The 27,186-nt window shown below is 36.8% G+C and overlaps 1 protein-coding gene and 1 long non-coding RNA gene across 4 annotated transcripts in view; one reads left to right on the plus strand and one right to left on the minus strand.

Moving 5' to 3' along the window:
* Syt1 (synaptotagmin 1) overlaps positions 1 to 27,186 on the minus strand; it is a 508,829-nt gene that overhangs the window by 90,683 nt on the left and 390,960 nt on the right. For all 3 annotated transcript variants that reach the window (XM_078053106.1, XM_013364110.4, XM_021735070.3), the window contains one exon: positions 4,206 to 4,323. In XM_078053106.1, coding sequence (XP_077909232.1) covers positions 4,206 to 4,323 — 118 coding nt within the window. The remainder of the gene's footprint in view (positions 1 to 4,205; positions 4,324 to 27,186) is intronic.
* Positions 1 to 27,186, plus strand: part of LOC144378591 (uncharacterized) — a 122,329-nt gene that overhangs the window by 75,425 nt on the left and 19,718 nt on the right. The gene's annotated exons all lie outside the window — the stretch shown is intronic.

A 27,186-nucleotide genomic window follows, 5' to 3' on the forward strand; every position in this document is an offset into this window, starting at 1 on the left:
AGCAAGAAATAAAATCAAGAATTAATGAATGGGATGGTCTAAAACTAAAAAGCTTCTTCTCAGCAAAAGAAACAATGAGGTGAAGAGAGACCCTACATTTGGGGAGCAAATTTTTGTCACACACATGTCATATAGAACACTAATCTCCAGGGTATGTAAAAACTCAAAAAAACTTAAAGGCACACTCATACATTGCTGGTGGGACTGCAAATGGTGCAACCACTCTGGAAAGCAGTATGGAGATTCCTTAGAAAACCACCATTTGACCCAGCTATCCCATTCCTCGATCTATACCCAAAGGACTTAAAATGAGCATACTGTAGTAACACAGCCACATCAATGTTCATAGCTACTCAATTCACAATAGCTAAACTGTGGAAGCAACCTAGAAACCCTTCAGCAGATGAATGGATAAAGAAACTGTGGTATATATACACCCCAGCATTAAAAGTCAGTAAAATCATGGCATTTGCAGGTAAATGGATGGAGTTGGAGAGTATCATGCTAAGTGAAGTTAGTTAGTGCCCAAAATACCAAATGCCGAATGTTCTCTCTGATAAGTGGGTGCTGATCCCAAACGGGGAGGAGGGAGGCATGGGAAAATGGAAGAACTTTGGGCAAAGGGGAGGGAGGTTGAGGAGGGTACATGGGGGCAGAAAAGAGATGGACATCATTACTCTAGGTACATGTGAGACTGCACATAGGGTGTGATACTACATGTGTAAAAAAAGAGAAATGAAAAGTTGTGCTGCAATTGTGTACAATAAATCAAAATACATTCTGCTGTGCTATAAACCTAATTTAAATAAATAAATAAATAAATAAATAAATAAATTTTCTTATTTTCTTCAATGTATTGCTGATTAATTCCTTATCTTGTCTTAATTCACTACTGGGTCTATTCAAAACATAGGCTTACTGATTTGCCTGAATTGATCGGACAATTCTATCAAATGGATGAATTGTTTTTTCCCCATTGAATCAAGCAAGTTTTTAAACCATCTGTTGTTTTCACATTTTGCATAGTTATCCCAAGATTTGATAAAGTCAGTAATAGAAATAATTACAGAAATATTTAATGAGCACTTAGTTGTTTCAGGTTCTGTGCTGTCACTTAGTTCTCAAAATAAACTTATCTGCAGTGTTCCCTTATCACTCTGCTTCATGGATAATGCAAGTGAGGTTTAGAAGAGCTACATAACTTGTTCAATGTTAAATTGCTAGTAGTGGCAGAGTGGGATGTAAACATGGGAAAAACATCCCACTTTGGTTCCAATTAACTAGCCATTTCCAGTAAATGCAGTTTGGCGTTTGGATTACCTGAAATGATCTTATTATATAATTTTGGTTTCCTTGTACGTAGGTCAGCTTACTTTGAGACAGACCATCCAAATGCTTAAAGTTGTTTTAATGGTAAGTAGGTTAAACAAATTTGAAATGCAGGACTTGTTTTTTCAGGCCATACCTCCTTTGTAAATAATTCATTATTCATTCAGCAGCTATGCTCAGTGCTACCAGTCAGTGAGAGCATTGTGAGAGACATAAATACAGAACGCAGCCTAGTGAGAGAGAAGTGCGATGTTACAGAGGTGTGAACAAACTGCTAGTGGCATTTAAAAAAGACAAAGATTTATTTTAGTGGGATGGATCAGAAAAGGCTTCACAGAGTCCCACTATCTAAAACTTTCTCTCTCCCCACGTGATCCCATGCTTCGCTTCTGCTCCTCTTCCGCTCCTCTTCCAGGTTGTTTCCAAAATGTCACCTACTCATCAGGCCTTCCCTTACCACCCCATTTACATAACTTCCAACATTCTTTACCATCTTACCTGCTTTACTTCTCCATAGTACTGGTCACCTCACTATATGCTTTTTCATTTATTGACTTCTTATCTGTCTCCCCACGTTAAAATACAAGCTGTAGGAGGGCAGAGCCTTTTGTTGGTTTTGTCCACTAAAGTGAATCTAGTGCTTACACAATGAAAGAAATAATACTTCAACTGGACCTGCAGAATGGGTAGGATTGAGCTAGACATTGGTTGAAGAGAGGGAATTCTAGGTAAAGGAAACCTTCTAAGCAAAGAAAGGTAGCAAGTCGCACTGTGAATTTGGAGAAGAGTGTGGTTGTCCATTTGGTTGCAGTGAGATATGGTATGACATAGTGAAATTACCTACATTATGTGGTTACAGTGGTTATGATTTGATTCAGCAGGCAGCAGGAAGCCCTTAAAATTTGACCTCTTTAAGGGTATTTGCACTTTAAGTATCTTCATTTAATATCTAATAATTAAACAAAATCATTCCAGGTAATTCAAGTGTCGGGGTGGAGCTAGGTTGTGTGGGTTCTGAAACTAATAAAGTTTTGATGATTTTCTTTAGAGAAAAGGATACAAAAGTTTGAATCTTAAATTAGATCTGACCTCTGAGTGTACCCCTTTCCTGTCACACTGGTGTGTTAGTACAGTGGGTGGTAGGAGCCATCCCGGATTTCCTTCCTTTGCTGGGCTTGTTAGTAGTAAGAAATATATGTAATATATGGCTATGAATGGAAGCCTGCTAGACCCAGGTTTCCTTAGCCAAATTCTGAAAATGCCTATAGCTTCTCTGATATAATGGAAAAAGAAGGGATGAATGATGAAGGAAAAGTCATGTGGAAAGAGACAGCAAATTGTGATTAAAAATGGCAGCTGAAATGTCTGTGACCATGGGAACTTTATGAACTTGAGAGAAGCCAGTACAAGTAAGGGGCCCTGAATCTTTACTGCCTTCATGGAAACACTGCTGTGGAACTCTGCTGAAGGACCCAGGATAAACTAGGAAGACTAAGGGAGTCCTGGATGTGGTGATGAGAGGATGGTTGGCATGGAAGTTAGGAAAGGAGTCTCTGAGGAACCATTACTGGAACCATTAATGGTACGTGGCTATTGAACCAGAAGAGCTGGAAAGGTCAAGGTATGTGAAGACCTTAGGATACTAAGTAGTAATCTGAGAGCACACTGTAATTGTAGTAAAAAAATTTCTCTGCATGTTTTTCACTAGGCATATTAAATATTCTTCATATTTTCAGAGGAAACTGTGCTCATTGCTCCAAATTTGCTTTGTCATGCTGTTAAGGCAATGAAAACAGGACATTATTTAATAGGGTCTTGGTGATAGGAAAGAATTAGTGTATCTTCCCCAGGTGGCTTATTTATAAAGAGAAGTAAACTTAGGTACAAGGGGAAATTGGTTTACAAATTAGTGGGTTAGTAAGTGGAAATTCAACTTTAGCATTTTTTAGCTGTTGTGCTTTAGAATATAAGATCACCATGCTGTATTAGTGTGACCTTTTGAAGTTTGCAATACTTTTATTAGAGAAAGTGTTGAGTAACAAGTAGTATCCATTGTAAATCTGTGGACAGAATCAATGTCAACTGTAGTCTACTTATGATGACCTTGTAGTGTATCAGGAAAATTCTTCACACTTTAATGATTTACTGGAACATTAAAAATATAATTGATTTAATCATACAGAGGAGAAAAAAATTATGTTCAACCATGAAAATGACCAGTCCTTGACTTGACTTTGCTTTGGAACAAGAATGTACTTCATCCACTCTTTATTATTATGATTGGGTTGTATATACTTTAAACCCCAAAGCCCCCCTATTTACTCTAAGCTATAGTACTGAATGCATTACCATGGGAGTTCACTTTCAAACAGATGATGTATATATATGTATATATACATATACATATATACATATATATATATATATATGGCCAAGCCTTTAATAAAATGATATTATAAAAATTATGTTAGACTATCAAATACCTAATAAACAAGTCTCTGATGAATACTTTATATATATATCTTGGGTGAATTTTGAGCCAAAACCAAAAACAAAACCCCTCAAACTATAATCTGTCACAGTAGGGTCTGTCAGAAGGGAAGCAGAAATTTTTAGCTTTCAATGCCATAGAAATGACAATTGATACTTTGGCTATGAAGAAGGAAAATAGATTTTATGTTTGATGCCAATTCCAATAAATTGAGAGTGGTTTCCTGGGGCACAGTGTTAGGATGGATTCTGAGACTGCTTCCAGGCTCAGTAGGAAAGAGGACTGTGATCAATTAAGGAATAGGGAGTCACAGCAGTTGTGCAATGCATTTGGTATCCATGATGAAAGAGCATTTTAAAAAAAATCAATAATCACCAGGACTTACCAGATAAGCCACCCACATCCATCTTCTTCAGATTCTTTGCCTCCAGAATTACGACAGTCAGTTTACCAGCAGTAGGTACGTAGCGGAGGGAGAAGCAGATGTCACCCAATTTCTCTTGCTATGAAAACCAATAAAAGAGGTATTAACAATTTTTCAGATAAAGGTGAATGAATATAGTTTGTATGTACATATTGTAAATCCCTTGAGAGAGGAGGGTTATGACAATTAGAATCTGAAAACTTTTAGGACCATGGGTACACAGTGGTTCTTTTATTCATTAAGGAATCATCAAGAATGATACCAGTTTTTTAAAAAGCACATTTATACTTTAACATCAGTCAAAATATATTTATAATTCAGTGGTACTGGAAATGATACCCAAATGAGCACTGCAAAATGCTCAAAAAAAATTTAGAACTTTATAAAAAAGCTTTGAAAAGGGCTTGTTTAGTAGAATCAACCTACCTCGATTTTTTTTACATATCAAATAGGATTATGTCTAACATTTCATGTTTATGGTTTTGGGAATAAAGACTTTCATTTGTGTTTTATTAAATTACTATTTATTGGTGAAAATTCTGAATTCCTAATAACTGAACTGAAATGAAATATGTTTTATACTTTTAGTTTTATTAATTTCAAATGAAGAAGTCTTTCTTTGTCCTTAAAATTTGTAAAACAATTGATATGTGTAGTTATACAATATGAAGAATCTCATAGCTCTTCATGTTATTATTCATTACATCATATTTTAGACACACAAAAAATTCACCGATGCTGTACTAAGGCATTTTTAAACAACTAATGCTGCATGTAAAATGATTAAACTACCCTCCACCCTGCCCCAGAAAGAACTCCTGGGGCAATTCCCCCATTTTAAGTGAGACTCTGGGATTCTGTAGGATTACATATTATTCTGTAGGATTACTGGTTAAGAACTATGCTCTTGCTCAACCGAGTAGAATTTGCATTCACGTGTGTGTGTGTGTGTGTGTGTGTGTGTGTGTGAGAGAGAGAGAGAGAGAGAGAGAGAGAGAGAGAGAGAGAGAAAGACAGAGAGAGAGAGAGAGAGAGAGAGAGAGAGTGAGAGAGAGAGAGAGAGAGAGAGAGAGAGAGAGAGAGAGAGGAGTATGCTGTGCTCTTCTTAGATCCAGGAGGCTCCCTGCTGCTTTGTAACACAAGGAATTAGCTTTATGTCAAATCAGAGTTGTTCCTTAGTGTTTTCCCTTACAAAATGAGAATTCTGATACAGAAGAAGGCAACAGTTGTGTCAGACTTCTGCAGATAAACTTTTAACATAGGAATGAGGTACAGAGGGAATGAGGTATGGAAGCCTATATACTCAGATGAGGATTATATTTGGCCTTATCTATATATAATCTGACATGTATGCGACACCAGCCAGTCTTCAATGTAGAAATAACTGCCTAGAGGTAATTTAACAATGTAAGGAAGTATAACTACTTATTTTGGGATACTCATTATATTCATCTTTCAAGAAAGAAAAGGTATGATTTATCTGTAGGTAAGGTGTAGGGAGAGAAGGAGAAAAGGTAATACTTTCTGCTGAAGTAATGCCTCTATTGGAAACAATACCACAAGTGTTTATGGTCTCTATTCTTTCATTTCTCAAATTTCTCAAGTCCCCATAGCATCTTATATCTTACTACTCTATGTTAATAAGAGCTGTTTTTGGTACCAGGGCACTTAAACACTGAGCCTATCCCCTTTTTATTTTTTATTTTGAGTCACGGTCTCATTAAGTTGCTGAGGACCTTGATAAATTGCTGAGGCTAGCTTTGAACTTGCGATCCTCTTGCCTCAGCCTGGCTAGCCTCTGGGATTACCAGTGTACACCACTCATTCTGGCAGAAAAGTTTGTATTTCTATTGTTGTTTGCATGTCTTTAATTCTCCCACACGACTGTACTCTCCCACACGACTGTACCCTCCCTGAAGGCTGGGTCCTTGACTGAATATCACTTCCCATACATTTCAAGTGTAAATAGGTGGAAACTTTAGATAATACACCTGTTTGAAATTACTGAGGTCATAACTCCCTTTCATTAGAATAAAACAATAGGGAGTTTCTTGTAATGTGCCAAGTTCACTTGATGTGCCCACTCACCCTTAGAAATTAATTGACACACCAGGAGAGTGTAGTGGAATATATTACTTTTTATAATCTCTGAGAATAAGAGAGGGAGTTAATATGGAAACTAACGCAAAGTGTGGCAAATTCATCTGAACTTTATGAGACAAGAGAAATGAAAATGAACAAAATTGCTGTTCAAAATGCTCATTAGGTGGAGGGTTCTTTGTGGTGGAATCTGCCTGTTCTCCTGGACAGCCTCCTTGGGGAGCTGTCTGTGCTGCAGGGTCGGGTTACTCTAACCCTTGCAATAGGCAAGTCAGACATGGCCACTCTCTGATATAATTTCCCTCTCTCTGGCTCATTGGTAGCAATACATAAACATCAATTTACAACACTTTATTACTACAAAGTTCTAGAAACCAAGATTTTCTAAATTGTTAAAAAAAAAGTTTCCTTTCAGGTTATGATGATGGGAGGGCGGATTTTCTTGGAAAAAAGATAACCAAATCTAAATAGCAGATCCTACTGCTTCCTAACAATTCCATCTAGTTTTCTGCACAACACCGTGGAGGGTGCTGATATGTCCACTTATAAGTGAAGACTTTGTGACTCAGAAGTTACAGTTTTCATAATATCCCAGTGAGGAACTGAAGCAAGGTCTTTTGACACAAAATCATGTTTTCTTTACTACTAAGTGGCCATGTTGAGTGATAAAAATTAATAGTGCAACCCATCATCCACTTGGATATTCCACTCTCACTTTAAATTAATTATGCTAAAGTCCTCCCCTTGAGTGTTCTCCTTTCCAACATCCCTTCCTGTCAGGGTCACTAATTAATCTGTTTTCAGTGACTAATTCCCCTTTTCTCTGTTTTCCTGTATTCATTTAACTCACAAGTCTTGTTTTTTTTTGTAAATATGTCATAGACTCCATTTTCTTTCATTTCCTTTTTCTTTTATAATCAGTGTAAGCTTTACCTTAACCACCTCAACTATCTCCACCTCCAGCATGACCTCCACCTCCATATGATGTTGCCACTATCACCACTGCTACCCAACACCATGAGCTCAGCACCACCATCCCCACCACCTCCATTCTCACCATCAGCTCCACAGTGTTTGAGATCAAGCCCTAACCACTTCTGTCATATTTTTTAAAAATACGCTCATGAAACACCTCTTTAGTTTTAGTGTTTCCAAAGTCCAATGCAGGCTGCAAACTATTGCCATATGAATGTTTGACTAATGCCATATGAATGTTTGAAAAGTTCAACCCTCTTGTCCTGACTTTTAAGAAGCTCTGTGTTTTGCCTCTGCCCTGACTGTCCAAACCTTTTTCTCTGCCTCCTCAACCTTTAGAATATATCTTGAATCTATTCTCTCCTCATTTATAACACAATTGATATTAGGTGACCAACTGTCCCCATTTGCTCAAGACTGCAGGGAAAGGCCTCAGTCCCAGGAAAACCATGACAAGTGGTAACCTTAAATCAATATCGTCAATATTCTTGGCTTAAACTCCTTTAACAGTCTTCTAATAGCTTCTCCACACCTACTCTTGCTCCTTTCCAATATTTTCCTTATATAAGAAGTAGAAGGATCCTTTCAAAATGGGATTATGATCATGGGACCATTCTATTCAAAGCCCTTCAATATTTTCTCATTTCACTTAGAATAACATGTATTGCTTACACTAAAATATGATCTGACTCTTCCATCTCTTAACACTATTCTGATCTCATTTCTTCTTCCCCAAACATGCCCAGTACAATTCTGTAACAGGGTCTTCTGTATTTGCTGTTCACTCTGTCTGCAATATTCTCCTCTAGATGCCATTATGAATCATTCTGTTATTTGGCTTTATACTCATGTCACCTCTTTAGAGAGCCTTTTTATGGAAAGCTATCTAAGTAATCTAATACACTCTTAAGCACATATTCCACCTGTGTCCTAGCACCTGTCATCACTTGATATTCTGTTTCTTTAGGTTTACCCCACCAAAACATCAGACTTATGCGAGAAGAGACTTGTTTTTCTCACTGCCATGTTCCCAGTGCTAGAACAGTGCCTGGTACAGAATAGAGTTCCATATATGCCTGTCAAATGAATAATGCAGGTTCTCTACATTTGAATGCAGTCAGAATGGTCTTCTCAGTATCTGCTTTTTCACAACTTGGATTCTCTAGAGAAGCAAACTCAGAATTCTTAAAGCAAGGTTTATTGGAGTATGTCCATTTGATCAACACTTATGGCATGGGTGGTAGGGGAAAGAAGCAGGATTGCACAAGTAAAGAACTTGGGCTATGACATAATCACATTGAAGGCCTCAGCCAGTGCTTTGGGGTACTCTGGAGCTCGGATAGCTCTTCAGAGATAAGACTTTACAATCCTGAATCAGCTAAACACTGAGTGTGGGCTGCCCCCATATCTAGTGTCAGGATCTCTTCAGTTTAGGATAATGTTGAGAACTTAGTTATGAGCTGTCAGTCATCAACACTCTTGACAACCAGGACAATAAATATCTTAGTCATAATGGTGCAAACATTGGGAGTTCACCACAGCAATCACTACTTCTCCATGAGCTATGTACTTTCCCACTACCATTTTTTTTTTGCTTAGTTAATAAATCCACCTGAAATATCTCTATTCCCTTCTGCCTAATTAAATTACTCCTACAAATGAAAGCCTAATCCAATTTTGTATTTTTAATGAAGCACCTCCTTATGCATGGCTTTCTGGTAGAAATTTACTTGTAGCCAATATTATGGTGCCCAGAGATGATTTTTACCCCTATTTACTTTTCATAGTTTATATTTTGAGTATGAGATGCTTCATGAGATGCTCATATGATAATGCAAGAATGTTCAGAGGTGAAATGATTAGATCATAAAAGCTGTAACTTCATCAGTGGATTAATCTTTTTAATAGGTTGATGGATTACTGGGTGTTAACTAGGCAGGGTATGGCTATAGGAAGTAGTTCACTGAGGGTGTGCCCTTGGGAATTATATATTTTTCCCCTGGCTCCTCCTGTTTCCCAGTAGCCATGAGCAGCAGCTTTCCTCCATTATACTCTTCCATTATGATGCTCCACCTCATTTCAGGCCCAGAGCAATGGAATCAGCTGGCCACAAACTGAAACCTCTGAAACTGTGAGCCCAAAATAAACTTTTCCCTTCTCTAAGTTGTTCTGATTTTGTATTTTGCTCACAGAGAAGAAAAGCTAACTAACAAAGCTTATGTGAGTTCAACTTGTTATGGGACAGACAGATGTGAATGGTTGGAACACAAGACTGAGAAAATAATTCTGTAAAATGGGCCCACTCTGATGACCCCTACATATTTTCTTTTCCAAGAAGCAATTTATCTGCAGCAGCCCTGCCTGGCCTAAATGGACAGGATATGTCACATTTCTTAGCAAACTACCTGTTATTTGCAGGAGAAATGTAGGTCCAAAATAAATGTCCATGGGAGAAACCCAGGAGGCTTTTGTGACCAGATCCTGAAACACTGGGAGATAAGGATAGTTCCTCCTAACTATCAAATCTGTAAGACTGTATGGTTAAGAATCCAATTAGAACCAGTCAACATGGGCCAAGGTGACCTAGAATTGCCATGAATGATCTTTTTTTTTTTTTGTCGGGAGATGGGGAGGTAGGGAGTGGGGTGTACAGTTTGCCAGGAATTGAATTCAGGGATACTTGGCTACTGAGCCATATCCCCAGCCCTAGTTTGTGTTTTATTTAGAGACAGGGTCTCACTGAGTTGCTTAGCACCATGCTTTTGCTGAGGCTGGCTTTGAACTCAAGATCCTCCTGCCTTAGCACCTCCCACCCCCCAGCCACTGGGATTACAGGTCTGTACCACCAAGCCTGGCATGATAGTGCATACTTGAAAGTCTGATGTCGTCTTGCTGTCAGTCAAAAGTGAAGAGGTGGATCTGGGCAGGACTGTCTGGAAACTTTTCTGGGATCCTCAATAAAACTGGAGTACAGGAGGGGTACATTGTCCCTCTCCTCTCTGAGAGGACCCACTCTCTCTCTTGAGAGTGTTCCTTTTCCCTTTTCTATCCCTTCAATAAGCTCATTCTTATTACTCTGAGCAACGTGTCTGAAATCTTTCTGACTTGATAACAAGAATCGGGGTTTGAAGGGAGTCTTCATTCTGCCTCAGTTTCTCAGAAGGCTGTAATTCTGAAACAAACTCATACTCCAGAGGAGCAAGAATTTCACTTTATTCTACCTCTATACCAAGCTCCAGGTACATAATGAGAGCTTCTATATAATTGTGGGCTGTTTGTATTAAAATGAGAACCTCACCAGTCTTTTGCTTTGCAAACAGCACTGATGCTAGTGTTCTATCAACAGTGTCTCCAGTTTAATCAACAAGTCAACTAATGGATTTATTTGAAGCTCCTCCTTTGTGCCTAGTACTATGAACACTGCCACATTAGCTCTGACATGAGACTAGAAACAAAAACATTTCTGGAGGTGTTGCTTTTATAAGATAATTTCAAGACCCTGTAGAGTTGTAGCCAACAGATGAGTGCTTTTGCGGGTGTGATTATCTCATGAAGGGGTCTTATTACTATTAGGAATTTCAGCTTTATGTATAATTTATTTTAGTCAATTGCCTGATCACTAGGTGGAAACTGCCAGTTAGTGTTAGAGAGTTCCAACTGTGAGATTCAGAGAAATTAACCTGCTCTTTTAGAATATGGAGCTGACAATCAGAAGGTACTTTTGTTCTGAGCAGCTTGATAATTCCATTATTTTCTTTTAAAAAGCATTTCACTGAATAGAGTAGATGCAAATTAATGATTTTGTAGACAACTATAGCAATACCTTTCATTTTTGAAAAGCATTATAGATATTAGAATAAAGGTCATCTCTAATGGATAAAAAAAGCTTGATTTAAAAATGAATATTTACTTGAGGACTTCTATAGCACCATCTATCATTTTATGTATAAAAAGAAGGGTTCACTTTAGTGGCCTTTGAAAATGGGGCTAAGTTCATAGATTTGTTGGGAGCACTGTACCTTTGAATGAGTTTTAAAAAGGTACCTGAATTGACATAGTGCCATGACATTTTAAAAGGACATATTCTATTTATGTTAATTGTAAGAAGATTCTCCTATGTGTTAAATTGGCAATAGATTTTCTGATGAGTGGATTTTTTTTTCCCTAAGGTTGGGAGTCTATTTAGAGGTGACAAATAAATGGAGGTCTAATGGTAATTCAGACCATTTGCATATTCTCCATTTTACAAATGCTAAAATGTCCTTTTTAGAAGGACAATGTCATGGTTTTAATTTTAATAAGAGATGGGTGGCTTTAAATATATCCTTTGGGTGGTAATATTTTTGAACTTCATTTTATTCCCACAACTATGCTTATACCCCCAAAGTATCTGCCAAATCGGTATTTACATCTAATGGACCAGATGGTCACAGTGTGAAATGTTGCTTTGAAATGTACCCAGGCTAAAAAGACTAAATCTGGCCTAGTGTGCAAATGTACAGCAAAATTTCCAGGTGAATGAGGCAGTGTGTTTTGTCTTTGTACATTTATTTTGTGGGGATATTATATAATCCATTATTTTGTATTCATTCTGTTAATCATTTTTTAATTAAAAAGTAATTATTGAATTCCACCATAGACTTCCTAGCTCATGTCTTGACTCTATGAATACCCTGATGAGGGATAATATAATATGTTGACTGAACCTCAGAGGTAGCAGAGATGCTTTGGGAGGAGAAGATGGAAACACTTCAGAATCCAGCAACAGAACCAAGGAGAAGATACTTTACTCTGGAGATTTATTCTTCAATAAATAAAAATTTCTCCAAGCCATCTCAAATGCACTCTCTATGCAAATGGAACTTTACAGCATATCTCCCCTTTTAACTAGAGCTAGGTGTGTGTGTGTGTGTGTGTGTGTGTGTGTGTGTGTGTGTGTGTATTGGTAGGTGGCATATCAAGTGTCCTGAAAGAGAGAGTATTGGGCTCAGATGTGAGTTTTAGCAGAAAAAGGTTTGGACAAACCTTCTCCAAAAGAGGGCAAGAATATTCTAGGCACAGAAATGCACAAAGTCATTGATTCCTTTGGCATCTTAAAATATGCTATTCTTCTAGAAGTGCAAAATTCATAAAATTTAATTGTAAATGGATTTCTACTTGATAGTTTAGAAATCCCAAATTTTATCATGATCTCTTTAGATTTTGATCAAGAGACGGACTTGTCCCATTAGAAATAATAATGAACAATGGAAAAGAAGATATTCTGATGTGATCAAAATAAGGATTGTGAAAATAGAAAATCAAAATACCTATGAAGAGTAATAGCAATAAGGATTAGAAGAGAGTGGTAGAAAGAGCACTCGACTACTGTGGGCATCAGTTTGGTATTCACTTATTCAATAGGTATTTATTGGGTATTTCCTATGTGCCAGGCACTATTCTAGGCACTGGGACCCAGCAGTCAATAAAACATGCAAAATCAATGAACAAAATAAACATAGTAAAATATGTTTGCTAGTAGTATATGCTATGGAAAAGTACAAACCAGTAGGGGAAGAAGGAGCATAATTTGAAATCAAATTACATACAGGAGAAAACCAATTCAGATCTCAGCTGATTTCTCAACCCAAACCCTCAAAGCTAGGAGATCCTGGAAGAACATATTTGTAGCTCTGAAAGAAAAGGGATGCCAACCAAGAATTTTATATCCAGCAAAATTAAGCTTAAGATTTGAAGATGAAATAAAAACCTGCAATGATAAACAAAAGTTAAAAATAATTCACAACTAGAAAACCTGAACTATAGAACATTCTCAACAAAATATACCTTGAGGATGAAATGAAAAAAAAAAAGTAAAAACTGGCTAAGGGAGGAACTACACTAAAGAAATAGTCAATCAAAGGAGAAACTAAGTCAAATTAAAAACCGGAAATAAACCAAAATGACTGGGAATACAAATCACATCTCAATAATAACCTTGAATTTTTAAAGACTGAAGCTCATCAATCAAAAGATATAGACTGACAGATTAGATTTAAAAAAAAAATATGCTGTCTTCAAGAGACTCACCTCATAGGCAAGACGTCCACAGACTGAAGGTGAAAGGATGAGAAAAAATATTATTCACATGGATTGGGTAAAGAAGTAGGGGTTTTCATCCTCATATTATATAAAGTGGACTTCAAGCCAAAGTTGATCATAAGGGACAAAGAAGGACATTTCATACTGCCTAAGGGAATTATATATCAGCAAGGCATAACAATTGTAAATATTTAGGCCCCAAACAATAAAGCCTCTATATATATCAAACAAACCCTTCCAAATTTCAAGAATCAAATCGACCACAACACAATAATACTGGGTGACTTTAACACACCTCTTTCACCACTGGAGAGATCTTCCAAACAAAAACTAAATAAAAAATCTATAGAACTACATAAAACAATCAATAATTTATATTTAACAGACATATATAGAATATTTTATCCATCCATGAGCGAATATACTTTCTTCTTGGCAGCACATGGGTCCTTCTCTAAAACAGACCATATCTGATGCCACAAAGCAACTCTTAGTAAACACACACACACACACACAAATGGAAATAATACCCCACATTCTATCAAGTTTCAATGGAATGAAATTAGGAATCAATGAAAAAAAATAAAAGCTACTTTAACATCTGGAGACTACCTTATACACTATTGAATGATGAATGAATATCAGAAGAAATCAAGGATGAGATAAAAAAAACTTAGAGGTATATGAGAATAGTGATACAATATATCAAGATGTGGTGGTGCACACTGGTATTCTCAGTGGCTTGGGAGGCTGAGGCAGAAGGATCACAAATTCAGCCTCAGCAATTACCAAGGTATTTAACAACACAGTGAGACCCTGTAAAGGCTGGGAATGTGGCTCAGTGGTTAAGCATCCCTGGTTCAATCCCTAGTATTAAAAAAAAATCCTTTGGGACATAATAAAGGCAGCACTAAGAGGAAAGTTTGTTGCATTGAGCTCATTCATTAAAAGAATAATAAGTCAATGAATAAATGTCTTAACATTAAATCTCAAAGCCCTAGAAAAAAAGGAACAAATCAACATCAAAAGCAGTAGAAGACAGGAAATAAGTAAAATCAGAACTGAAATCAATGAAATAAAAGAAATAATTCAAAAATAAATAAAATTGATAAACCCCTAGCCATGCTAATGAAGAGAAAGAGAGAGAAAACTCAAATTACTAAAATATGTAATGAAAAGGAAATATCAAAATGGACACTACTAAAATACAGAAGATAATTAGAAACTATTTTAAAAATATATACTCCAATTAAATAGAAAATTTTGAAGATATCAACAAATTTCTAGAGACATATGAACTACCCAAACTGAATCAGAAGGACATATATGATTTAAACAGATCAATTTCAAGCAATGAAATTGATCAAAAGCCTACCAATCAAAAAAAGCTCAGGACCATATGAAATCTCAGCTGAGTTCTATAAGACCTTCAAAGACAAATTAACACCAATACTCCTCATATTATTCCATGAAATAGAAAAGGAGGGAACCTTTCCAAACTCATTCTAAGGCTAATGTCACCCTGATACCCAAACCAGACAAGGACATATCAAGGAAAGAAAACTTCAGACCAATATCCCGAGTGAACATAGATATAAAAATTCTCAATAAAATTCTGGAAAATTGTATAAAAAACATATTAAAAAGATAGTGCACCATGATCAAGGGGGTTCATCCCAGGGATACAAGGATGGTTCCACATACGGAAATCAATAAATGTAATTCATCACATCAATACACTTAAACGACAAGACTCATATGATCATCTCAATAGATGCAGAAAAATCATTTGACAAAGTATAGCATCCCATCATGCTCAAAACACTAGAAAAACCAGGGATAGTAGGAACACACCACAACATTGTAAAAGTCATATATGCTAAGCCCATGGCCAACATCATTCTAAATGGAGAAAAATTGAAAACATTCCCTCTAAAAACTGGAACAAGACAAGGATGCCCTATTTCACCACTTCCATTCAATATTGTCCTTGAAACTCTAGCCAGAGCAATTAGAGAGGAGAAAAAAATTAAAGGGATATGAATAGAAAAAGAAGAACTCAAACTATCACTATTTGCTGATGACATGATTCTATACTTAGAAGATCCAAAAAATTCCACCAGAAAACTTCCAGAACTAATTAATGAATTCAGCAAAATAGCAGGATATAGAATCAACACCCATAAATCAAACACATTCTTATACATCAGTAATGAATCTACTGAAAGAGAAATTAGGAAAACTGCCCCATTCACAATAGCCTCAAAAAACAAACAAACAAACAAACAAACAAAAAAAAAACGTGGGAGTGATCCAACAAAAGATTCAAAAGACATCTACAAAGAAAACTACAGAACACTAAAAGAAATTGAAGAAGACCTTAGAAGATGAAATGGCCTCTCATGCTCCTGGATAGGCAGAATTAATATTGTCAAAATGGCTGTACTACCAAAAGTGCAATACAGATTTAATGCAATTCCTATTAAAATCCCAATGACATTCTTCATAGAACTAGAAAAAGCAATCATGAAATTCATTTGGAAAAATAAGACCCAGAATTGCCAAAGTAATCCTTAATAAGAAGAATGAAGCAAGAAGCATCACAATACCAGATCTTAATCTATACTACAGAGCCATAGTAACAAAAACAGCATGGTATTGGCACCTAAATAGACATGTAGACCAATGATACAGAATAGAAGACACAGAGACAAAGCCACATGAATATAGTTATTTCATACTATACAAAGACACCAAAAACATTCATTGGAGGAAAAATAGCCTATTCAACAAATGGTGCTGGAAAACTGGAAATCCCCATGTAACAAAATGAAATTAAACCACCATCTCTCATCCTTCATGAAACTCAACTCAAAGTGGATTAAAGAGTTAGGCACTAAAACAGAAATCCTGTGCCTAAAAGAAGAAAAAGTAGGCCCAAATCTTCACAATATTGGCTTGGGATCAGGCCTAAAGTGCAAGAAGTAAAATAAAAAAATCAATAAATGGGATAGATTCAAACTAAAAAGCTTTTTCTCAGCAAAGGAGATAATCAATAATGTGAAAAGAGAGCCTACAGAATGGGAGAAAAATATTTCCCACATGCACCTCAGATAGAGCATTAATCTCCAGGATATATAAAGAACTCAAAAAACTTAACACCAAAAAAAAAAATCAATCAATAAATGGGCTAAGGAACTGAATAGACACTTCACAGAAGAAGAAATACAATCATCAATAAATATATGAAAAAATGTTCAACATCTCTAGCAATTAGAGAAATGCAAATCAAAACCAAGATTTCATCTCACTTCAGTCAGAATGGCAATTGAAATGGATTTTCTAAGGCTTCAAATGATATTCATTTTACTGAGCCAAAATATGTTTTTTCAAGTCTCTTTACCATGAGCTCTCATCAGAATTCATTGACTTCCTTCTCAGATTCTGTAATACAAAGCTTTTCTGATGAGTTTTTCTGCCTCTCTGGTCACTTATTTCAGGTCTCCTTTCTCAAGGCTTGGTTCTAGCTTTCTTTTCTTTATAAGCAAATCTTATTGCAGCTTTTGACTTTAGTTATAATATAGAAATAACTCCCAGGTTGATATCTACAGTGTAGATCTTTTTCTACACTTCAGAGTCATAGATCCAACAGTCTACTTGTGGTTGAATATTTCATACACATCTTACTCATATGCTAAAATCTGAATTTATGTTTGGTTGATATCAATTCACCATATGGCACCAAACCTGGCTCATTCAATTTCAAAATTATATGAAAGGCTGTCATATTGCCCAGTGGGTGACACAGCATTCATGATGGCATTAAAATTTAGTTGACAGTAATGAAAAAGGAAATATCAAAATGGATACCTGCCATCATCCGTTATCTAAGGTAAATGTGAAAAGGAGCAAAAATGAGGAAGATGGCAGGTGTGCCCCGTAGCTTGGGATTCTGCTTTAGTTGGTAAAAGGTTGAATGGAATCCTAGCAAATGATTAATTGTCTAAGAATATGTGAAAAGAAGGGAAAATAATGAACAGCCTGTGGAAGGCATCCAAAGACAAACCATTATCAAGTTGCTTTGTCCCTTTAACATTTTCCTGCTGTCAACTATGTGTCCTTGATTTCCTGAGTCAAACTCAACTTTAAATGTTTTATTTTCTTATTCTCACCTGACTTAAAAGCTTGGGGAGAAGTAGCCTTTTCCAAACAACAATCTGGATTATGAGAACCAGGGTTATCTACCATTCAAATATAGATACCAAGTAGTTTTGAAACATAGAAACATATACTTGTAAATAACAATGAGTTGGCCTATGCAGCTCTAAAGGAATTATTTAACAGAGATATGCCTGAACGTAAGCCATTAATCTTGGGATGTTCATGAAAACCCAATATCAGATAATCTTGAATGACATTATTTGGCACTTTGACCCTGAAGTGTCATTTCTAGTGGCAGAGGCATGAATTTGAATGATTTATACATTAGGCTTACCGCCAGGGCAACAATGAATTTTTGCTATCTGTATTCAGCAACTGTAAGCTTTGTATTTCAAGTTTTCTTGCTCTGTAGCTACTTTTAATGGTGCATCCTTATGAACTTAGGAGATATTATGGGAGAACAGGGTCTTCCCGGAGAAGGCTCAGAAGCCAGGGAACTGTTTTAATCAAAGAACACTTTTCCCTTTTTAGTTTTAGGACTTTTGGTAACCAAGAGGAAACCATGTGAGAGGAATGGAAATGACCCCACAGTTTAGAGATACCAGCACAAAGGTGTTCCTTCTCCATGTCAGGGGCAGTGGGGGTGGAGGTAAATGAGCAGCAAGCCCTCAGCAGACCAGAGTTCTGTCACCAACCAGCTCATGGGGACACAGTAAGCAAGCGCCTCTCCTGCCAAATAGGATGGATAAGCAATGCTTGTTTATCTGTGAATATTATGTGGGGTCCATCTGTATTCAGTGGTACCCTAAAATCCAAGAAGAAGGGGACAAAACGAACCTGGTGTAGATGAAGGCAAGCCACACAGAGATGATAAGGAGAGAAAAGCTATTTAACAGCAGGCCTGCTTCCTCTTTGGCTTCATCTGGCCTTTGGGCCAATCCGTTATAAATGGGAGTCTTGTAGTTTAAAGGAAGACGGGGGAGTGGGGGGGTGGGGGGTGGGTGGAATACTCAAGAATTGATCTGGGAAGGGAAGAAGGTAGGAAGAAATAAAAAAAGGAATGAAGGGGAGAAAAAATTTGAGAAAAGAGAGTAAAGGAAAAAAAGTGCTGGGTTCTATATTTTATCTTCCATTAAAAAGAAGCAAGGAGATAAGTAAAATCAACAGCTGGCAATTATGGGGAAAGCAATACAAGATTTTCAAAGGTGTCCGTGTGGATTCACTTCCTAAGGGATGAGAATTGGTACCTGGCCAGGAACTTTGTGGTGGGACTGTAATTATTCAATAGGGAAGAATCCAGGACATGTATTCAGTCATTCACATCCACAGAAATGAGTTTGATATGGACCTTAGATGACAGAGAATATGGACATATCTTGTAGACTATATTGGGAGGAGAAGTTTGAGGTGTTGTGGTGATTTCCCTGGTAATCTACACTGAAGACTTTTAGTTCTCCTTAAGATGCAACTAGGCAGAGTGTAGGCCATGTGGCAATTTCATTGAAAAAACAACAAAAAATAAAAGCAACACAAACTATGACCCAGTGAAGTTCTATTACTACCAGAAGAGATATTTGGTCCTATAATAGAAAAATATAAGTATGAATTTGAAACCTGCTGAGGCAAACACGTGAACTCTATCTTCCAGTTGCTCTTAATCCAGAGCAGAGACAAGTCCCAGTATAATTGGGATGACCAGAAATTTCCATTGCATGTTTGGTGACAAATCACATGAGCAGAAAGTACTTGGAGAAAGTCTTAGGTAAGCACAAGGTAGCACAGGGGTAATTAAGAAAGGAAAGCAAATGTTTTGGGTAGGTATCCCCTAAAAATGTTTCTACTGGGTACTTCGGGGTGAAGGTGCAGGGAGGAAACCATTTTTGGTTGAATGAAGGTAAATATTAATGATGTTACATGTTATTTATGTGTCTTTCAAAATAGATTTGAAGGCACAGCAGGAATTTAGATAAACTAGTCAGGGTGAGAACTAAGATAAAAATGCCTGGAGAAGATGGTACTTACAGGGGAAAAATCACTACCCCAAAGGAGGCCTGCATTTGAAGTCCCCAGAGCAATAAAGAAGGAATAAGGAATAAATAAATGGCTTCGGACCATCCAAGGAAAGTCATACAAGAAAATAAAAACAAATACAAAGAAAGGGAAAAAAAGACATAAATAACAGGCAAAAGGATTCGGAGGCCTAAATAGCATCACACAGGTAAACAGAAAGCACTGCTTGCAGTAAAACTGTGTGATACAATAGACAAAGAGTGCTGAGGCTTAGCAGCAGAATCCATTTTACAACAAAGCACTTTACAATAAATGGGGAGATTACCCACTGCAAGGAAGTGGTTTGGGGTTTCTTGGTACTCAATAAGAGGAGAATGCCAGTTAGAGCCAGGGGATGGATTGTGGGAAAGGGAAAATGTGGGTTAGAGATGTGAGAGTGAATGTGTGATGAGAGGAAAAAGACCAGCTTTGTGAATGCTCCTTGCTGTCCTCATCTTCATGAGAAAGAAGAATCATGACAGAAGATGTGAAAGGGTCCAGGTTAAACTCAATCACCCTTTTAACAGACTCTAGGAAAGTGTGGTCTCCTTTGAAAGGATATTTGAACACACAAAGAGCAATCTATGAAGATAATGCCGGAGTACAGGATAAAGGCTATAGACATTAAAAGGAAGTCACAGCAGTATCAAAGGAGATGTACACTTACACATCAGAGATGTTACAACATGAAAGGAAATTCACATGGTGGGCGGGGGGGTGGGGTGTTGAAGAAATAGGACAAGGAGAACCAGGTCTTGCACGTTCTCGAGCCGCACACTGTTTTCTTGTGTTGCAGGCCTCTGAATGCGCCACTTCCTCTGCCTGGTAGAACTTCCCTCCTTCTGTTTTCCTTCTGGACTCCCACTTACTTCTCAACTGACATCTCTTTAGTGAGTCTTTCCCTGATCATGTTCAGCAGAATCTGGCCTCTCTCTGCTTTTCTAGAACACCTTTCCAAACTCTCAGCATAGCACTTGCAATATTGTACTGCAGTTGTCTATTCACTTATCTCCCATTTTCCTCAATCAAGTCCTGTATGTTAATTGGCTTAGTGTCAACTGATGGCTAAAGGTCAATACAGAGTCACAAGTCCAGAGAGACTGTGTCTTACTGTAGGCAAGCTAGAGAAAATGATAACTCTTTGTTTTTGTGCTATAGTAAGAAAATGGAATTAGTTGGATAGGACTACAAGGTAAAAAATGAAAAGCTGTTATTTGTAGCAGTCATATAGTAAAATGGAGGTGTCTAGGGCATAGCTGATAATTTTTTTTGAGTTAAAATATCTTTATGTTTCTTATTAAAGCAAAGCAAATCAAACCAATCCAAATAACAACTCAAAACGTGGAACAACAGGATTTGGGGACTTAAGCTTCCTGGGAGAGTAGAAATGCCAGCCATACTGAATAATGCTCATTAAGGGAATAATTAGGCTGAGTAAAAATGTAAAAAAGTAAAGGAGAAAACCAAGACAACTTAGGAAGACTGACTAGGTTTGAAAAATGGTACTAGAATAATAGTGGAAATTTGGCGGTTCGGTGGAAAGAAATTATACTCGATAAATGAATGAAATATGAAGTAAAATGAAACCAAAATATAAAAAAAGCCTTGAAAGTATTAAACCTATTCTAATGATAAAAGATTCAGCATTTTTCTTTCTAGTTCAATGTCAGTAGAATAACCATTTTTAAGAAAAACTTGCCTAGTTTTTTGCTTCATTATTTTGTTTTAGACATTGAACAGCTCGATCTTGTAGAGATCTGTCATTACTTGATGACATGGAGCTGAAGATAGAATATTTGAAACCTGAGTAGGTGTTCTCTGGTCTGAATGTGTTGCCACAAATGATCTTGTTGAAATCCTAACTCCTGAGTAATGGTATTAGGTGACAGGGACTTCGGGAGGTGATGGTCATAAGGCTAAGCCCTCATGGGTAGATTAAGTGTCCTTGAATAATGAGCCTGAGGGAGCTTCTTTTCCTCTTTCCATGTTAGGACCAGCAAAAAGATCAGGGGCCAGGAAGCAGAACCTCACTAGATACTGAATTTACCAGTAAATAGGTTTCTGCTGGTTGTAGGCCACTCAGGTTATGCTAGACTCTTATGGTAGCCTGACAGTCGACTAAGACAAGGTATAAAACCTAATTGTGACTTGGCATTTTAGTCACAGCTAAGGGAATTACAACCTTCTAGATAAAACACTAAGGATTTTTTTTTTCTTGCTAGTAAGAAGAAGAAAGCACAGCCCTTCTTTGGTGCCACAGCCTTGCTGCATAGAACTCAATATTTCTCTAGCACCAGTATGAAAACAGTATAGTCAGATCATTGGTAATCAAATCCTTCTAACACACAATTCATTTCATTCAGTTTGCAGGTATAGATAAGGGTATGTGGAGCAGCAATTTAGGTATCTAGATTAGGAATTTGAATTCAGATTTTCATCTTGGGTATATAACTGACTTGAAGCAATGTGAAGAAATTTGCTAAATCTTTAGATACTTCCTTCACAAAATAGGTTAAAGAGAACCAGTTCAAAGGCTGCAAGTGAGCACCTTATCCAACGTCTACCTTAATCACATGTTTCTTGGTGAAATCTCATCCAGAAATTACTTCTTTTTCCACAGTTTCTGACTTTTGTCTGTTCAGTGGTGATCTTCTGTTCTCATTCATTTCCGCTTAAAGGTTATGCAGCTAATTAGTGTCATTCCCATGTAGGCCTTAAATGCACTGCATGTTGTGGCAGAATTACAGAGAAAGTCAAGTTCATCTCTGAGTATATTTGGAATTCATTTTGCCAAGATTTCACAAATTTTTCATCTTGCAGAAACAATTTAGTTTCCATCTGGTTTGCCTAGGGGAAAGTTCACTGGTGTTCATTGTTAAGAAAATTACAACGTCATTAGGGAATTCAATGGGTTCTTGCATGAAAACGTGATGTCACCAAACCACCTGGTACAAAAATATAGTTGATCTGCAAATGACTATGATGTGAATTTGAATGAAAAGATTCTCTTTTGACAAAGAAAGCACATCAGTATGTTTTTTTTGCCTCATTTTGCATGTATTCAGACTGACAGTTGGAATGACCCTGATGAGATGTTGGGAATTTTTGGGTTATGTAAAGTACATCACAGATTTTTATGAGAAGTAATACTAGAAGATATATTTAAAAAAACAGAATATGTTATGTAATTGTATCTTATTTTAAACTATGATAATTTTTCTGTTTTTGTAAAGGCATTCTGATTTTAAACTTATGAATATCATACTTTCACAAAGGAAAATTCTAGAATCTGCAAGTAAGAAAACTGACCCATAATTTTCTGGTAATTTCATCAGATGAATATTATCATTTTTTAATGATTTTTATCCTACTCAATGGAGAATAATGCTAATTTTTTAAAAAAGATACATATATATTTTTCCACACAGTAAATCCAGTAAAAATCCAGTGAAGGCATGTTTTTCAACACTGCCCCTTAAGGACATTTGCAGATTTTCATTGAAATGTACCTCATAAAAGCAGTATTGTTCACAAATTCAGCAAAAGAAATTAAAAATATTTTGCAAAGGGACAAAAGCTTGAGGTAATCTTTATTTCCAGTGTTTTAATATGCATATAAATTCTTGGTAAATAAATGAAGTAAAAAGAACTGAAAATGACATCCATTTTTAAAATCACTGCAGACATTTCACATGGCACCTCAAGTTTTTCAACTAAGAGAAAAAAATATGAGAAGTCTAAGGCAGAACATTTTGAATTTAAAGCTGAAAAGAGTACATACACAGTTGGGTTATCTGAAAAAAGCCTTCAGGCAGTTGGAATCCTTGAATATTTGAGAACACGTGGTTGACAGAGATGAATCATAAATGCATATGACTACTTTTGGAGATGCTAAGACAAGTAAGACTCTTCTAGATTGAAGTTTATGGAAAAAAATCACCCAAAGAAAGGAAAATAAAATTTGTTATATTGTAAAAGATGATTTCTAAGTGTACTCAGAATGAATTAAAGGTAGAGAAATGACATAATGGTTCTCATAGGAGAGAGTAGTACAGTTAGGTGGTGAAAGCTCTCTGGAAATTGCATCCATTGTAGAGTAAGAACACCCCTCAGTTGTGTGTGAGGATAAAACCAAGAAGGCTAGAGAGGTGAGCTGGGACAACTTTCCCTGGGTCCCTTGAAAAAATAGTTTCCCAATAAGTGAGGAACATCAAGAAAGAAAAATGGACTAGAGGCTAACTTTAAATTCTTAAGATTAGGTTCTTAAAAGTCAGTCAGCACCATGAGTAAGACTGCAGTTGGGTGACTGAGTTCGAATATTGTGTTTTCATTTACTAGCTGTGTGAACTGAGAATATTTTCACCCTTTTTGATCCTCTGTATGCTCATCAGTGAAATGAGAATGATAATACCTAAATCTAGCCACTGTGAGGATTAAATAAGTTAATACACATGAAGCACAGCTAACAGAATGTGGCACAGAGGGAGCACTAGATAAATGTCAGTCATTATTAGGAATAGGTTGTCACTTATAGAATAGCTCTCTACATTGTCACACTTATTATCTCTATGAATGGAGAAATTGAGACTGTCCTATGAAGTCACTTTCCTAAGAAAATATTATTATTAGAACTCTGTTAAGTACCAAATCCATGCTCCTTTTTTTTACTATACAGCAAACATTTCTGAAACTTCAATTTTCTTTTTATATAGGATCATTATTCAGTAGTATTCAACACTACACCAGAAATATACTGTTAATACAAAGTGCTGAACTGGAAAGAAAAAAAAAATCACATGGCAGGATTTCCCTGGTGGAACTGCTCACAGCCAGCGACTTCATCTCTAATATTATGCATCATCTGTTAAGCAATTTGTAATTGCTTTCATGTCTTCCTGAATGCACAGGATTCAGCAGGCTACAATTCCTAAATGACTGTCTCAAGGTCTTCCACAGAAATCGGTAGACGGTTGAGGTGAAAGGGTTTCTCAGAGGACCAGAAGCATGTCCAAACACAGTCTCCAGATTTTCCTTTATGTTCCCGAAGTTGCCTGAGTTAAACTGATTGACTAAAAGGAGATGGATTACATTGCCTTGAATCAGAAGGGATAATAAAATCCATTCCTCTTCCCTCATGGGGATTTAATGAGGTCAAATAAGATAAAATAGGTGGAAGGATAAGCTTTCCACAAAAGACTGAAAAAAATAAATGCAAGAAAGAGATTATTTTAAGCTGTGAATTAGAAAATTAGAAACCTGGTTGGCCAATTACATGCTACGTGACCTTGAGAAGATTGTTTCTCTCCCTACTCAGTATTCTGCTACATAAAATGGGGATAATAATCAGCCTGATATCAATTGGTTGTTGAGAGGATTAACTGAGGGAGGACATGGAGAGTGGTTAGAACACTTCCTAGACTATAGTAGACTATACCTTCATGGTAGTTATTTCATTATCACTCCAAGTACAGTAGCATTTCCATCCATATGCAATTAAGACTAAATTAAAAACAAATAACGTTCTATCTGTTCTTGTGCATTCCCTACTCAGCTAGTGCTAGTACAAATGCTGGGCATATAGCAGATGTATTTTTGTTGTATTAATGGAAGGATTATGTCACATATTTATACAATTTATATAGACATGTCATCCTAAATTGGCCCTCTTACTAGGTTGGTTCTTGGACACAAAAAAGAGCACGTGGATTACCAGGAGGGGGCCTGATATCTGTAAGGAGACCTGTATCTCTCCATGGTTGGGCTCTACCCAGGGTTTTCCTCTCCCTGCAGTATGCTCAGGGTCTCCTCACATGGTGGGTCTTTCAGAGTTGATGTCCACTGAATCCTGTCCTTGGATAGGGAATGGTTTAGATTTCATCCTTCACTAGAACCCTCAGCAGCCCTGAGCTTGGATCAGCACAGAAGGAGCAGGTGGCTGTAGTGTTTTATGACACTTAGCTGCTGACTGTGATGAGTTGAAGTGGAAACCACAAAGTCCATGAGGAAACTTGAAAGTATACCAGCCTAAGATGCAAGGATGAAAGCCAGGCCTGTCGTTCTTCAGGGAAATTTTTCTTTTGGAGACTTTTTAAAAAGGAAGACCATAGCTTCTGGATTTACTTATGAGCAATTTTACAAAAATATTAGACCGGTTAGGCGATGACATTAATTTGTTTCTCAGATTCTACTAAAGGATTGTGATACTATTTAGAAGAATATTAAATAGTATATTTCAATCAAATAAATTGTGAGGGAGGAAGGGGTATTAACATGATCTTAGATGGAAATGAACTCTCAACACGTCCAAGATAGAACTTATTTTTTCCTTTAAAATTAGTGTATCTTTCTGCAATTTCACTAATTGCTCTGTTTGCTCATTTTTCTGTCAATCAAACTAGGACTGGAATACTTTTTAATAGTTCTCTCCCCTTCACTCCTCAACCAATAACAAAATTCCATAAATTCTAGTTCTTAACCACTTTTTCAGCTTTGAGTTCTTATTTCTACATTCACAGCCATATATAGGCTCTGCAATAACCTCCTAATGTGGGCAGAGGCTTGAATCCATTCATTATCACACTGGCAAAGGATTAGCTTTCTAAATCACAGAACTGATAGGACCACTGGCGCTTTAATATCCCCCCCTAGCTCCTAACAGTGAAAATAAAATGCAAACTCCCATTTGCAAGACCCTAAAATGTTACCTACATTGATTTTCCTGGCTTTGTCCTCCTCCTGATCAGTTCTTGATTTTTTTTTTATCATTTCCTAAACATTTCAGATGCTCACTGGGCTTCCTGTCCTTGGAAGTCCTATTCTCAAGCTGTTGAATTTCTGATCTTCCTTTATAACTTGTTTCAAAGTCCCATTCTGATCATCTCATCTGAATTCCTTTCTTCTTGACGGCATCATTGCTCTCTCAATGGCTACAAGCTCTGTGAGTACAGAAACAAGGTCTGATTCATCTTTAGATCACCAGGGCCCTGCATCATATGATTTGCACTTGGATGTTGGCTGAATTAAATCAGATGATGAATGAAAAATCTTCCACGGAGGAGCCATTTCCTTGGCTGGTGTCTTTTCATCTGAGCTAGTTCACTGTAGAAGGTACAGAGCATAGTTGCCTACCAAAGGAGGCATAGTGGATTGGCTGCTTGAGAGGAAGGGGCCAGGGTGTTTGTGGTCATGTATCACCTAGAGCATAGGCTCTGGAGTGAGAGTGAGGAGAGTTACAATATCTGTGGCTTAACCACCCCTTTGAAGGAATTCTTTCACTTTTTCTTTGAAAAACGAGGATAACAATTCTTCCATATCATGTAGTAAGGCTGTAGATACTAAACAGTATGTATAACCTGGAATATGATGCTCTTAATTTATTCAAATAGCAGAGCACTTATAGACACATTTAAAAATTGGACGATATATTAGAAGTACTTCTGAATAGGCAAAATATGTTGTGCTATCAGATTTATGAAGGAAATGTTAGAGATTTCTTCCTATGGGATATCTCTTAAATTAAATTGTCAAGCTCATAGTATAAAGAGGCACAGAACCTCTAGTTCTTATCTACAGTGAC

This window comes from Ictidomys tridecemlineatus, chromosome 6, assembly GCF_052094955.1.
Source record: "Ictidomys tridecemlineatus isolate mIctTri1 chromosome 6, mIctTri1.hap1, whole genome shotgun sequence".
Taxonomy (NCBI): Eukaryota; Metazoa; Chordata; class Mammalia; order Rodentia; family Sciuridae; genus Ictidomys; species Ictidomys tridecemlineatus.